This window comes from Pantherophis guttatus, chromosome 4 (genome assembly GCF_059756535.1).
Source record: "Pantherophis guttatus breed Tessera chromosome 4, ASM5975653v1, whole genome shotgun sequence".
In the NCBI taxonomy this organism is placed as follows: Eukaryota; Metazoa; Chordata; class Lepidosauria; order Squamata; family Colubridae; genus Pantherophis; species Pantherophis guttatus.
Genome location: NC_142066.1, coordinates 37680495 through 37697133, shown reverse-complemented (window position 1 = coordinate 37697133; position 16639 = coordinate 37680495). Strand labels below are relative to the sequence as shown.

The 16639-nt window shown below is 36.2% G+C and overlaps 2 protein-coding genes across 2 annotated transcripts; both read left to right on the top strand.

Moving 5' to 3' along the window:
* Positions 1 to 8931: 8931 nt before the first annotated feature.
* LOC117668776 (olfactory receptor 5A1-like) lies at positions 8932 to 9864 on the top strand. The gene has a single exon (XM_034422842.2). It carries the CDS (start codon positions 8932 to 8934, stop codon positions 9862 to 9864), a length of 933 nt encoding a protein of 310 aa, XP_034278733.2.
* Positions 9865 to 13977: 4113 nt separating this feature from the next.
* LOC117668902 (olfactory receptor 5A2-like) lies at positions 13978 to 14898 on the top strand. The gene has a single exon (XM_034422956.2). It carries the CDS (start codon positions 13978 to 13980, stop codon positions 14896 to 14898), a length of 921 nt encoding a protein of 306 aa, XP_034278847.2.
* The last annotated feature ends 1741 nt before the right edge of the window (positions 14899 to 16639 follow it).

The following is a 16639-nucleotide window of genomic DNA, read 5'->3' as shown; positions in this document are numbered from 1 at the left end:
AAACAATTTTGTAGAAAATTTGGTCATGCATGTAGGAAAAATAAATATCAATTGTTTTTCAATAACAATGGTGCAAGAGATTTAAATCTGACAATAGTTATATTGCAGCACTGGAGAAGGTGTTGAGACACAGTCGATCTGCAGCTCTGAAAAGTTCTGGAAGAAGTGGATTATTTACACCCATTGCCAGGATGTAGTACTGAGACAGCATTGATTGCACTAGTGGATAACCTTGGGTTGATTTTGGGTGGTTGTAGTGTATTCATTTTGAGTCTCCTTGATCTCTCAGAGAGTTTCAATGTAATTAATCATGTTATCTGCTTTCTGATATCATGATATGTTTCTTCAGTGGTTTACTCCTTCCTCTGAGATCAGTGCAACACAGAATTGTGGGCTATCAGTTTTTCTATGGAGGCAAGATGCTTCTGCTGTTATAACATGTATCCTGTGGAACAGCATCAAAGCATTCGGTTCAGGATGTTGATAGAGCTATGATGTGTCTGTAGTTTATGTCAGGGCATTTATTAATCCCATGTTTGGCTCTGGGACTAATTACCCTGGTTTAGAGGAGATGAATCGAGGCTTATCCTTGTTTGCAATATTCTGAAAAGAAACGTGAGGAAAAGGTTTCTAATAAAACTCATTTATTTGTTATAAAGAAAATAAAACACCGCACTAACTAAGAAAAGTTAATTGCTACATTTTGGAAGTAATTTGGGCCAGCTGCCTTTCAGCAACCGGCACCCGTGGCAAGAGAACAAAGGAAAGAGTGTGTAGCAAGTGAAGGAATGTGGGTGGATGGACATACGTAGTAGCTTCTGATAACAATTCTTGGCAAGGTACGGAGAGTCTGACAGTCCAGAAATAATGAGCTCAGCTGGGAAATAAAATAACGCAGTGACATTCCCCTTCTTTTGCCAGTTGAGCGAATATCAGTACATCATCAAATAAGGCACATCTTCTAGCGCAGATACTCATGTTGAACTGCTGGAAGTGGTTTGTTGAGCATATCAGCAATTTGATCATGTGTAGATACATATTGCATTTTGACAAAACCTTTTTTCACTAAATGTTTTATGTTTTGATAATGGATGTCAATGTGTCTGGACCTAGAACCTGTAAAATGAGATTCAGAAATATAAACCACCGATTCATTGTCTTCCATCACGGTGATCGGTCAGATCGGGTGTGTCCAGATATCTGTGACTAAAGCATCAAACCAGGTTAGGGAATTACATGCATCTGAAACACAAGCATATTCAGCTTCAGTAGATGAACAAGAAACAAAATTCTGTTTACGTACTTGCCAATAAACAGGACATCCATTTAAGAACATCATATAACCTGAAGTACTTTTACGTGATTTCTTATCACTTGCCCAATCAGAATCTGCATAACAACATAATTCTGCATAATCAGTATGTGTTGGTTCTAACAATAACTTCATGTGTTTAGTGTATTTTAGGTATCTCAATAATTTCTTAATACATGTCCAGTGAAACTGTTTTGCCTTACCTACGTGTCGAGATAAGAGATTAACACTAAGTGCAATGTCGGGTCTGGTCCAACTACTAATGTATAACAGTGACCCAATGACTGAACGATAAAGTGTTTGATCCTCAAACTCAGGACTTTCTTCTTGTGTCAAGTTATGAAAATCTGTTTGCATGGGTGTCTTTGTTGTGTTAGCATCTTTCATGTTGCAATGATGCAAAACTTGTTCAATTTTATCTTCTTGTGAAAGATTAAACCCCTTCTGTGTCTTTTCAATCTGAACACCTAAATAAGTGCTAATGTGACCTAGTGATTTCAATGTGAGGTATCTCTGCAAAGCTTTGGCAAAAATTTCACTCATTTGCTTATTTGGACCAATATAAACAATATCATCAACATAAACAAGAACTATCTCATATGCATTGTTAGATCTTTTTGTGAACACGCATTCATCAGTTTCGGACTTAATAAAGCTCATTGAATTTAGTTTGTCAGTAAGACATAAGTACCACATTAAACTAGATTGTTTCAGACCATAGAGACTTTTGTTTAGGAACCAGGTATCCCCTTCTTGCTGTCGGAATCCTGGAGGACTTCTCACGTAGATCTCTTCGTCTAGGTCTGTATGTAGATAAGCCGTGTCAACATCAAACTGGAAAACTTCTAAACCAAGGATAGTTGCAGTTGCTAAAGCAATTTTTACACTCTCAGTTCTGACTGTCGGTGAGTAAGTATTTGTGTAGTCCTCAGGATAACGTTGAGCGAAACCCTGAGCTACAAGTCTGGCCTTGTACAATGACTCACCATTTGGTTTCCTTTTGATTCTGTAGACCCATCGTGTGCCAATGATCTTTTTGTTTGCTGGAGGTTTTGCAGGTGTAAATACTTTGAGTTTCTTTAAACTGTCCATTTCAACCTGCATTGCTTCATACCATTTGTCTTGCTCTGAATCAGGGAGCTGCTTGATTTGTGTGAAATTATCAGGTGGAAGTGTGACATTGCAAATCAAAGGCAAGGGTGCTTTTGTCAGTTGCCAAGAATATTGTTGTGGAGGGATTCCTTTTGTGACCCTCTTGGAACGTTTCGGAACAACTGTCCAGTCTTCTTCTGCTTCGTCCTCGTCCTCACTTTCGTCGCTAGCATCAGCATCCGCGGCTTGCGAAGACGGAACCTCGGGTTGAGAAGAATCAGTGGAATCTTGATCATCAATCTGCGTAGCATCAGCAGTATCATCTCTGGGAAAATAAACTCCAGGATCATTGGAATGAATCCTGGACCAGTCAATATCTTCTTCAAAATTAGCAGATTGGGAAATCACAATTACATGTTTAGAGTCAATAAATCTGCTCCATTTTGAGTTATCATCAATACCCATAAATCTCAGTCTCTTTGCTGCTGGACTTCCTTTTCTTCTTTGAGCTAAGGGAATGTTCACCATAGCATATGAACCAAAAATATGGATGTTTTTAAGATCGGGCTTGTAGCCATACAACATGAAGAAAGGAGTCTGATTTATTACACTGCTCCAAGTACGGTTGACAATGTAATTTGCATACTTGATAGCTTCACCCCAGTATATCGTATCAAGATTGGCGTCTTCTAGGCATCATGGTTTGCAGTACCTCTCCATTGTGAGCCAATGTGTCAGGGGCCAAAGTCTGATGAATAATTCTATTCTTACGCATCCAGTCCTGGAAACGCTGAGACATGAATTCGGCACCACGATCACTTTGGATTCTGGCGATGCGAACTTGGTGTTGGGTAGAAACAAGGGTTGCAAAGTCTTTAAAGATCTGAAAAGTCTCTGATTTTTCTTTCATAGGATATACATATCCATATCTAGAGTAATTATCAACAATTGTTAGAAAATATTTTCTACCACCAAATGATGGCGGGAATGGACCAACTATGTCAATGTGAACCAAATCAAAAATGCGTGTTGACAGGCGTGTAGCGCATTTGGGAATGGCTGCTGTTTGGATTTGGCCTTCTTGCATACAGCACAATCCAAAAACACCTTACACCCCTTTAGATCCAAACCTTTTGTGAACGCCGGCATCTTCCTAAGAACACGGAAACTGGCATGCCCCAATCTTCTATGCCATTTGTGGATACACCTGGAATGCAAAGGTTTACCTGTTAGTGAATTCTCAACATTAACATTTTTATGCGGAACCTCAGGCTTGCTCTGAGCAACCTGTTTACCAATTCTATTTTTGTTGGCTTTAGGAGCCTTTGGAATAGCAACAGGATCTCTCTCTGGAGCATCTCTATCTGGGCCTGTACGTTCCCTTTTTGGAGTTTGCATACGTGCCTGTGTTTGTGTTTTAGGCTTTGGCTTTAAGTAATAAACACCACCAATTAATATGGTTTCAGCAACAATATCGCCATCTTTAACTATGTAACTTGCTTTTTCAAGGTGGTGAACTTGGAATTTTAACATTCTAGACAAGTGACACTGACTAAGCAAATTATAGGTTGCTGTTGGTATGTAATAAACATCAGGAATGACTGCATCGAGCTCTTCCACATAAACAGTTCCTTTTCCTTTGACCTGACAAGGATGATTTGAAAATGAATAAAGTTCACGTAGTTCTGGTTCAGGCTCGTGCATCTCTGTGAAAAGTTCCTTTCTGTAGATAACATGCAATGCTGCACCACTGTCCAAAGTCCACAGGAGTCGTCTGTCATACTCTGGTTGAGGTTGTGGATCATTGGTTAAAGCCAACGTGGCGAGTGGGGTTTGTGGATCACGCCGGGGACCACGACGACCTTGTCTACCGCCTCTGCCTCTGCCTCTGGAATCTGTTCCTCTGGGCTGGTACGTGACAGGAGCTGGAACTCGTTGGGGACAATCCCGGGTGGCATGTCCCACACGATTGCAGGTGTAGCATCTTGGCATCCTTGGAGCATAGGTCCTTCCTCGGAAGGGGCGCCTAGCTGGAGCTCTTGATGCGGGTGGTCCTCTCAAGTGTGGAGTAGCTAGCATGAATGCCTCTTCTTCAATCAAAAGTCTACAAACATTGTCCACTGTGCGTTGAGCAATTGGGACTTGGTTAATTTTTGTAACAGCATCTTTCCATTCATAATTCAAAGAGTTAATAATGATGCTGATCATTTGAATATCTTCAATGTTATGGCCTCTTTCTCTCAATTCTGTTCTCAGACCTTTCAGTTTGGTCAAATGTCCTCCAATTTGTTCACCGGGTTTCAATCTCGAACCGTGGAGTTCAGACATGAGTAGACATGAAGATTCAATTGAGATAGGCCTGTAGCAATTTTCCAATTCAGCCCAAATTTGTCGGGCTGTTGTGTTTGGTGGAAAAGTGACCTGCAGTTCAGTATCCATGGACATCAATAATGTTGTACGAGCTCTTATCTCTAAATCTCTTATTGCATAAGTCCAAGGTGGAGCAGGTGGGTTAAATACCATACAGTGCGTGCCTTCTCTAAGAAACAATAGTGTAATCTCACTGACCCAGGCTTTGTAACTGTGTCCTGACATTTTTAGTTTTGACTCACCAGTTAGTGGAGAGACAGAAAATGCCTGGTAAGGAGCCTGCACTTGGTATGCTGGCTGTGCTGGCAGAAATGCCTGTGGTATTTGCTGTGCCTGTTGTGGACCTAAAAATGGTCTTGGTTGTGCCATTGGAGGTGGGCCAGGAGGTGGCCCTATTTGCACTTGTGGCTGGGGCACATATGCAGGCATTTGTAGCTGCTGTGGCTGATGCACTGGAATCTGCTGTAATCCAGTTGCCATTTGTGCTTGAGCTGCAATATTGGCATGACCTGCTGGAGATGCAGTCATTTGCCTTTGCTGCATAAAGTTTAATTGTGTTCCATCTAAAAGGACACCAACACCACCAGGGGGTGTTTGAGTTTGAGCCCGTGGAGACACTTGTGGCGTTTCAGCTTGAATCTCTGAGTGAGTTAGAGACAGGTTTGCCAGGGTCTGCTGTAGTAATTTAAAATGTTCATCTAAGCTCCTTTCTCTTTCAGCTTCCTGTAGTAAATTACTTTTGCCAGCAGATGGTGCTGCACCTTTGGCTTCGGGCAGCTTTGCATACGGGGCATTGTATGCTTTTGAGTAGGAGTGGTTATGTAAGACATGTGTAACTTGATCAGGGAGACTTTCATGTGACGTATGCAGTGCCCTCTGTCTTAATTGGCCTGACACAGAATCCACCAGGGGGAGTGTCTTTGGCTCTGAGCAAGAAGACAATATGGCGCTTTTTGAAAAATTTAAGTTATCTCCCTTATCTTGCTCAAGCATAGATATAGCCATTTTTGCCTGGGATAGCTGCTGTTCATAGAGTTTTATACGGTCACGAAAGGCTTTCATAGCCAGCTCATCCAGGGTGAGCTTAGAGCTTCGAGGAGAATAATGAATTGTTTCTCTCTCTGGGTGGGAAGAATTTTGTTCCGCAGTGTGCTTTAGCCTTGCATCGAGCATTACAAATTCAGAAGGTTCTGGGAAGACTTTTTCAGAGCTTGGAAGATCAGAAGAAAATGTTACTGACCTCAGTCGTAAATCATCATCTTCAAAAACAGCTTCTGTCTTATCTGTCTCCATTTCTGTTCCCACGGCTTTTTCTTGTTCCAGGCGTGTGGCTGTAGTAAGGGGCTGGAAATCTGGAAACCTCCTTTCTGCCACCTTCTCAGCAAAATACATTTTGTATTTGTTTTACTTCTGTTTCAGCATCTCAGCAATATAATTAGCGTACCTCAGTAGCTAAAAACTAATTGCCTATGCACTCTTATCAGAAGTAACAAAACAAGGAAAAAAAGCCATCAAACCGTCCGAGAGCTACCAGGTGTCAGGGCATTTATTAATCCCATGTTTGGCTCTGGGACTAATTACCCTGGTTTAGAGGAGATGAATCGAGGCTTATCCTTGTTTGCAATATTCCGAAAAGAAACGCGAGGAAAAGGTTTCTAATAAAACTCATTTATTTGTTATAAAGAAAATAAAACACCTCACTAACTAAGAAAAGTTAATTGCTACATTTTGGAAGTAATTTGGGCCAGCTGCCTTTCAGCAACCGGCACCCGTGGCAAGAGAACAAAGGAAAGAGTGTGTAGCAAGTGAAGGAATGTGGGTGGATGGACATGCGTAGTAGCTTCTGATAACAATTCTTGGCAAGGTACGGAGAGTCTGACAGTCCAGAAATAATGAGCTCAGCTGGTAAATAAAATAATGCAGTGACAGTTTAGATTTATATGTTGATAATATAGGATCCTCAATCCAGTTTCTTTTGAATTGGATTTATGAAATTTAGTTATGCTTTATTTCTATTCCCACCCAGAGTTCCTTTGGCAAACATATCGTGCAAGTGTTAAATAATTAAAGTTACTAAATAAAACATGCAATATGATTGGCATAATCTTAATGCATGCATTGATGTTATTTAAATGTCCACAAGAAGCACATGTATCAGAGCAACACCACAATACTGCTGTTATCTTACTGACAAAAATGGAAAATATCTCCATTTAGTACTCATCAATAAAATAAATGACTGATCCCAGTTGTAAAACACAGTGGCTCATCCATTTCAATAAGGCATATAATCTTAGGTAACATCATGAATGTGATTTCAAAGTAAAGATATAATTACTGAAATATAGTGTATACTATATTTGTATACTATGACAAAGTAAATAGTAAGATTACTTCATTTGAATGAAAAATCAGGAACCTTGAACTTTGGGTTCATTGTGCAAAAACACTTAACAGAAATATAAATAAATGTATTTGGAGTTGGGGATATTGCTTGAACAGTGACCAATTCTAAACCTAAATACATTTCCACCTTATTGATAGTTATTGATAGATTAGATCCTTCCTGAGATGTTTTCTCAACTTGCCAATCAACATAATTAACATGATCTATGGTAAAGAATGGGTGTTAAATAGATAGCTGTTAGAATAGGAATTAAATAGATTTTTTTTTAAAATATATGTGTTTCTTTATTTTTGCTTTGTTTTATTTTCCCATTTTTTTTAAAAAAAATAGTTTTTCATCAAGTTTTCCTTTCTTTTTCATCCCTTCTTTAAAATATGGAGAATCCATGCACTTTTCATTGTTCAGTCATAGCAATAGCAACAGCACTTCACAGTGCTTTACAACACTCTCTAAGCAGTTTAGAATCAGCCTATTGCTCCCAATATTCTGGCTCCTCATTTTACCAACCTCAGAAGGATGGAAGGCTGAGTCAACCTTGAGCCTGGTGAGATTCAGACTGCCAAATTGCAGGCAGCCCTCAGTCAGCAGAACTAACCTACAATACTGCATTCTAACCACTGCACCACCACAGCTCTTAAGGAGAAGTTCATAGGAGAAATGAGTATAACTATAAACCAAAGAGTTTTCATGTGGGAATATTGGTGAGGAGTTTTCATGTGGGAATATTGTCCCTTCTGAGATACCATCTTTTTAGATTGTGGAATTTATGATGCCTTTGTATAGAATGGATAATAATACATCAAGGATAAATGCAGCCAACATGTTTTGGAAAAGAACTTTGGATTTGATTTTGTTCACTTAACAGAAATACAAATAAATGGATTTGGAGTTGGGAGTATTGCTCAGTCCCTACCTTCATGTTTATTTTGAAAGAAAGGTAAGTGCAATCCTTTTGGTCATTTCCTGCAAGAACATTCAAGTAAATTCTTCTACCTTTAAAAATATTCACAATTATATGTATATTGCTTGAACAGTGAGCAATTCTAAACCTAAATACATTTCCACCTTATTGATAGTTACAATTGACTAGTAAGAAAATGCTGATGATTCAGAAAATCTGTACCTCCCAAATATTAATGGAATGCCAAGATATATCGCTTTTTTAAAAAAATGCTCTATATTCATATACCAACTTTTATATTGACTCGTTGGATGAATCTGGTACAGACTCCCAAAACTTTACACAACTGTCTAGGACATGTTCCAATTCAGCTGACCAACTGCACTTTGGACACTTTGGAAATAACTGTAAGCAATGATAGCTAAAATGACACTCAGGGTATTCATTCCTTTTTTAATTTTAGCAACCACAATAAGTTTAAGAAAATTCCAGGTTTTCCAAGAATACAGGCTGATAAGTGCCTCAGGAATAAACTACACTGGGTGGACTCTTTATTTTCCTGTTTGACTTAGAGCTTAATATTAATATGTTCTCCAATTTTAATAGTTTTAACTTTGCATATTAAGACTTCTGCCTACAAATCAAAATTATTCATGATTTGTGTGTGTGTGTGTGTGTGTGTGTGTGTGTGCATGTAGACATGTAAAAGTGAGCCAAACTTTCCATGCAAAACCTTAATCAAATGTAATGAAGAGTTGAAAGTAGGAAAGTTTAATATTATCTAAACTGAGTTGTATTTCGCCTGATATTTACATTTTTTTTATTATTATTATAGATGACTAAACAAAAATGGAGAATCAAACTGATTCATTAGTCTTCCTTTTTCTTGGACTTTCCAGTGATCCTCAACTACAGATTTTCTTTTTCTTGATCTTTTTAATCATTTTTCTAATAACACTGTCAGGAAATATCACAATATTTTTTATCATAAGACTGGATCCTTCTCTCTCTGCACCCATGTATTATTTCCTCTCTCATTTGTCCTTTGTTGATATCTGTTACTCTGCAGATATTGTCCCTAAGATGTTAATAAATTTTCTTATGAAACAAAAGACAATTTCCTTTACTGGTTGCATTATGCAAATGTTTTTCAGTTTTCTACTAAGTGTTACAGAAGTTTTTCTACTTTCAGCAATGGCATACGACAGATACAGTGCTGTTTGTCACCCACTTCATTACATAATGATCATGAATAAAGCACTATGTACTTACCTGGTTATAGGAGCATGGCTAATGGGTTTATTGTCTGCAATCATAAACACAGTTCCCATATTTGGCTTACAGTTTTGTGGACTTCGAGAAATTAATAACTTCAGATGTGAACTTCCATCACTATTGAAAGCATCTTGTTCTAATACTTTTCTTAATGATTGGATTCTTTTATTTTCTGTGTTGATTTTTGGACTTGGTTCCTTCTTACCAACTTTGGTCTCCTATATCCACATCATCAGCAGCATCATGAAGATACATTCTGCAGAGGGTAGAAGAAAAACTTTCTCTACCTGCAGCTCTCATCTAACTGTGTTGGGTTTGCTATACATGACAGGAATGTCTCAGTACATGAAACCTAGCAGTGTTTCTTCAATTACACTAGAAGAGCTTTTCTCTATTCAGTACAGCATTTTGACCCCCATGCTGAACCCAATTATTTATAGTCTGAAAAATGAGGAAGTGAAGAAGGCACTTAGAAGAATAATTACAAAAAAAGTAAATACTAGATGATTGCAGAGCTACAAAAATGAATTTCTCTTTGTTCAGACACTATCTAGCTCTTTCTATCTATCTAGGTCTTTCAAGACCTTCTCCTGAACAAACAACTCTGTGATCTGAAGTTTCTTCTCTTTCATGGGGACTCTATCATATTGAAAAATGTCCTTTCCTCAATTCTGCTTGTTAGCATATTGTAATGTGTATATATTATACAATACAAATTATTAAAATAATAGCAAATTTGAATTTTTAATCACAATATTCATAATTCAAAATCACTAGGATATAATAACTTGGATTGGAACAGATACTCGTGCTGCTCTTATAGAAACAAATTTCATTATGACAATTTCAAAGCTTACTTACATATTTACATAGAAAGGGTGACTAGACAATCTGTCTTTTGAGAATATAGACCTTGAATGACTTTAAATTAAACTTTGATATTGAGAAGTTATGTTCCCATAGGTGACTGAGAATTGACAAAATTCAATATAGTATGAGAGCTGTAGAAGTATTCAGAAATGTATCTGGCATATTTATTGCTGTGAAAATATTGTACTGCCTGAACATAAAGCATGCTTAGAGTTTCTCATGTATTAGTGTAACATCAACATCACATTGCTTGTGAAGTTCCTGTCAATTTCAATTGTAAATGTTTACAAAGCTGCAGTAATTCATATTCGTTTTAATTCTACATGTTCCATGTGATCTAGGATACTGAAAAGGCTATACTAAACCTTTATATTAAGGATAGGGCTGTTGTATCTAATATAAACAAAGTTAGTTTTAAATTTACTTTTAGATCATAGATGAGATTTGTAGTCAAAATAAATTTTCTTCCTGCTTATTCTGCTGCTTTCTATTGCAAGGGTTTGGCGTTAATGAGAAAAGATTCTGCAATTTCTTTGGTAATAAGACCGTTTTTAAACTTATTTTATTTTTCTTCAAAAGTATATTTCATAGCTTGAAATGTATTTTTGATGAATGTGTTTCAATGCTCTGTAATGTTTTTTGAGCCTAAAAATTAGTTTTATGATTTTTGTATAACATAAAAGAATTTTGTGGTTTTTACCTATGTAAACTTAGTTGTTCTTCAGCCCTAGGTTCTGTGAAATCTCATTCACAAGTTCTTGGGCCCTTTTTCTGCTGACAAACTGCAACTCTGTGTTGCTTCCTGGGAGACCCAGATAGCTATTTCTACCTCTTAAGGCGTCCTCAGTGGGCCACACCCACTTCCCAATTATCCTCCCTGTAAAGGCATAATGTATCTTTTTTCTTTTTTTCATTGGCTTTTATCTGCATATTCTTTCTAGCCAGGTTTTACCTATGTAAACTTAGTTGTTCTTCAGCCCTAGGTTCTGTGAAATCTCATTCACAAGTTCTTGGGCCCTTATATATATAAAAATATATAGATATATATATACATATATATATATATACATATATATATATATATATATATATACATATATATACATATATATATATATATATATGTATATGTATATATATATATATATATATATATATTTATATATTTATTTATTTATTTATTTTTTAAAATCAGATCTTTAATTTTGACCAATTCAAGAGATTAAACATGGCTAATGTCTTTGCCTCCTATTTTGCCTTCAATAACAAAAACTAAGTAGGTGAAGCTGAGAGAAAAAAAGAGTAACTTGCCCAAAGTCACATAGATGGCTTCATGCCTAAGGAAAACTATAATTCACAGTCTCCCAATTTCTAACCTGATAACTTAACCACTACACCAAATTATCTCAATAGCATTATCATATCCCTAGCCTCTCAAATTATTTTGTATACATTCAATTTTTGTAAACAATCAACTTAAAATGTATAATTTTACTCCAGTCGTGTTATCTACTGGACAATGTCCCATAAAATGTTCACATATAGAAATATATTCATGTATTTTTTCTACCTGGCTTACATTATTGATTTTATTTCTAACAATTTGCAATAGTTTCTGCCCTGTGATCAGATGTTATGTTTCTGCCAAAAGAAGGAAATTTTCATTATCATGTTTACAACATTTCTTGAATAATCATCTGAATTATTTCCTTTGACTATTGCATCACCAAAACCATGTACAGTATATACTACATATTCAAGTACTCATGCCTATAGTTTCCCTGTCTTCATATATTGTTTGTCCTAGAGCAATGGCTAACCTTTTTGCTATCACGTGCTGAAAGACGGGGGAGTGCAGGGGGCCATGCGTGCACATGCCCGCACCCATAATTCAATGCGCCCCACCCCCCAAACTCCCCCCACTTTTGGCACGTGATGGCCCAGTGGGCCTGTTTTTCGCCCTCCCCAGGCTCTAGAGCCTTTCTGGGAGCCTGGGGAGGGCAAAAATGGCCTTCCCCACCCCCCTGGAGGCCCTCTGGAGGCCAGAAACAGCCTGTTTCCTGACTTCTGATGGGCCCAGAAGGCCTGAAAATCAGCTGGCCAATGCATGCATGCGCGCTGGACCCGAGCTAGAGCCACAGATATGGCTCCGCGTGCCACCTGTGGCACACGTGCCATAGGTTCGCCATCATGGTCCTAGAGCATTTTTTTTTAACATAAGTTTTTAATTTTGGATGGTTAAGATTTGTGTTGAAGTACATTTTACTTTCTTTAGATTTTCCAAAAATATATGGTAAAGGCTACCAATTTTTGTTTGCTTTTGCATTCTTGAGTTGATTTGTTGTCCATTTTATTCTGAAACAACTTGCAACAGATACAAAACCCAGATTTCTTTGATATTGAATAAAGCAACCAAATTCTAGTGATATTTCTTATCATTTGGAAGAATTCACATGTACTAAGTTTTAAAAATATTAGTATCTTTTCAGAGGTTACATTTCTTATTTCAAATATATATTTTCAATAAGAGTGCCCTATTGTTTATATGCACGTTTACCAATATTTTCCTATTGTTGTCTTGTACAGAGATCATTAGGTCTGTAGCTTTCAAGGTCTCTAGAGGAAGCAGATGATTAATACCAACTGCAGTCAGTTTTCAGCCAGGATATAGCACTGAGACATATGGATGACTTTGATTGGAATAGTATATCCATCCTAGTCTCCCTTGACATCTCAGTGAGTTTCAATATCATTCATCATGGTGTATTTCTGAACAACCCAGTATGGGGTAATGGTTCTTCATCAATTTCCTCCTTCCTCTGAAATCAGTTCCAGATAATGTTGTGGGATATGTATATGGTGAGGTGCACTTTCACTGCTATATCATCTGTCCTAGGGGGCAGGGGTTGGGGGGACTTCTTTGCTTTTGGATTCTTTTCTCTTTAATGAAAAATAAAACATGTTTTATCAGTTTTTTTCTTTCTTTTTCATCTCTTCTTTTAAATAGGAAGAATTAATGAACTCCTCCTCATACAAACAACTGTTTGAGAAATAACTATAAGCCACTGATAATCATTAGAAAGGAGTTTTCATGTGGGGATATTTTTCCTTATGGGATACTATTTTTAAATTACAGAATTTATACTGCATGTATAATAATACCTCAAGAGTAAATTCTGCCAACATGTTTTTTGGGAAAAACCACAACAACAACTGATGGGTGTGGATAAATGGACTTGGAGTGGGGGGTCATTGTTTAGTCCATACTTTCATGTTTATTTTGAAAGGTAAAATAAAGTAAGTATAAGCCTTCTGTTCATTTCTTGCAAATATATTCAAGTAAATTATTTACCTTGAAAAATCTTCATGCTAATGTGTATATTACTTGAATAGTCAGACTTCTAAATCTAACTACATTTTCACTTTGTTTTTGGTATATAACCAACTAACAGGAAAACTTCAGAAAATCTCTGCCTTTTTAATGGATTCAATGTGTGCAATTTTTTAAATGTTCTATTTTCACATAACTTTTCATATTGATTCATTAGATTTACTTTTCTGTAGATTTATTTTTTTTCAAAATATGCAGGAATTTCTAAGATATAAGTATCATAGTATCACTAACTATGAACCTGAGTGAATGTGAGAGAGAGTTGAAAGCAAAACAATTTAATATTATATAAACTGATTGTGTTTTGTCCTATATTCTACTTACGTGTTTATTTTTATTTTACAGATGAGTAAACAAAAATGGAGAACCAAACTGATTCATTGGTCTTCCTTTTTCTTGGACTTTCCAATGATCCCCAACTACAGATTTTCCTTTTCTTGATCTTTTCAATCATTTTCCTACTTACAGTGTCAGGAAACATCACAATAATTTTGATCATAAGAATGGATCCTTCCCTCTCTGCACCCATGTATTATTTCCTGTCTCATTTGTCTTTTGTTGATATCTGTTACTCTGCAGATATTGTCCCTAAGATGTTAATGAACTTTCTTATGAAACATAAGAAAATTTGCTTTATCAGCTGTGTTACGCAAATGTTTTTCAGTCTTCTATTAAGTGTTACAGAAGTTTTTATACTTTCAGCAATGGCATATGATAGATACAGTGCTGTTTGTCACCCGCTTCATTACATAATGATTATGAATAAAGCATTATGCATGTATATGGTTATAGGAGCATGGCTAATGGGCTTGTTGTTTGCAACCATAAACACAGTTCCTATATTTGGCTTACAGTTTTGTGGCCTTCCTGAAATTAAGCACTTCAGCTGTGAACTTCCACCATTTTTGAAAGCATCTTGTTCTGACACTTTTCTTAATAATTGTATTCTTTTGTTTTCTGTATTGATTTTTGGGCTTGGTTCCTTCTTACCAACTTTGGTTTCCTATATTCACATCATCAGCAGCATCATGAAGATACATTCTGAAGAGGGCAGAAGAAAAACTTTCTCTACCTGCAGCTCTCATCTCATTGTGGTGGGCTTGCTATACATGACAGGAATGTCCCAGTACATGAAACCTAGCAGTGTTTCTTCAATTACTCTAGATGAACTTTTCTCTATTCAGTACAGCATTTTGACCCCCATGCTGAACCCAATTATCTATAGTCTGAAAAATGAAGAAGTAAAGAGGGCACTTAGAAGAATATTTACAAAAAAGTAAAATGCTAGAATTGTTTTTATGTCAATGTTGCTTTATTTTGTAGAAAGTTTTATTGAGTTCATGTTAGAATTGTTGTAAATAATATTGAATATGGTCATTGTTTCAAAAAGGGTTACTCATGAGAAACCTAAGCATTGTTATTCTACTTTAGTGAATTTGGGGATTACATATTAGTTATTATTATTAAGTTATTAAACAAGTTATTATTGTTTCATTTGAAAACTTTCATGATGACTGTCCACTCTATGTGTGTGTATAGATTTAAGTTTCTGTTGGGTCTCTGTGTTTTAATGGCCACCTACATTTTGAAGGATATTGTGCTACCGCTCAACGCATGCTTTTATCTCTTGATTAAAATTTGAAAAGGCTCAATTTATACAACAAATATATAAAGTGAAAAATGGGGAAGCCTATCAACTTATAATTTATGACCAATTCTTTAGCAAATTCCTATATATATATTATGAACTTGTCTGGGTATTGGGAGTATTTTAACTCCTCCCCCCAATATGTATTTAAGCTGGTAAAGATTAGTGAATTGCATTTGAGTGTGATGATGTTTCCACAGTGATAATTCTGTCTTTTGGGGACAATTCCAGCCATTTTGTCTTTTCCCATTTAGATATATTCTGAAAGATATTAATATTAAATAAATAAATATTAATTATCCCTAAAAAAATGGCTATATACATGCTGAAATACTTCTATAAGAATTCACTAGATTGAAGAAATTATAGAATAAGAATATTTCCATGCAGGTATATTAATACTTTCAAAAGAACTATTATATCCTTTTGCCCTGATCATTTTATTTCACCTACTCCACTATATATTGCTACTTCCTTGCCACCTTCCCCAATTTCTTCATTAATTGCTTATTTTGATCCAAAGGTATGTCATTGGTTTTGATTCATTAGCATATATTTAGTGACATTTAGTGACACAGACATTTATTAATATCAATGATATTTTGTGATATAGACTTTCAAATGTTCAAACTGAAAATAAAACATCTAGTAATATAACATTTTTTTCCTGAATTCAGGATAAAATATGGAATCCGCCTCCCCAGTTTTTAAGATGATTTATTGTATAAAACACTGAGAATTCAAAACAGAATATGTTAATTTATTTTATTTTTTATCTTGAACTCCACAAAACAGATTGGATGGTGTTCTAAAATTTCCCAAAGACTGTGCTCCCTCTTTGTTTGGAAATATTATTTGAATATAAATTATCCTCAGTTTTCAAATTTACATAGCACACAATTTCAGCATGGTCACCCATTTCCCGAGTCCTTGGTTATAGGATGAAAAATGTAGAAGAAGAGCGTGCCTTTAGAATATGATATAAAATGTCACATTTGGTTGCAACCTGAGGAGAAAATTCAAGAAATAAAAAAACTTTGTTTAAGCTTCCATGTCATTTACTACATTAAAATGCAATTTATCTGCCATCCAAAACCTCCTGGAGTGGAAGTAAGTGGCTTAGAGAATTTGGAAGATATAATTTGCCCAAACTCACTTTGTAAAGGGCAATGGGTGGAGAAAGAGGGAGATGGGAGGGAAGGGGGTGAGGAGGAGAGAGGGAGGGAGGAACAAAGTCAATCAACAAATGGTGATGGATTTAAATTATAATGGAGCCATTCAAATAAATTCATGAAAAAAAAAAGTTCTACAAGATTTCTATAAACTTTCAAACTTTATAATTTATAAACAATTGAGCAAAGCATTTTTGGTAT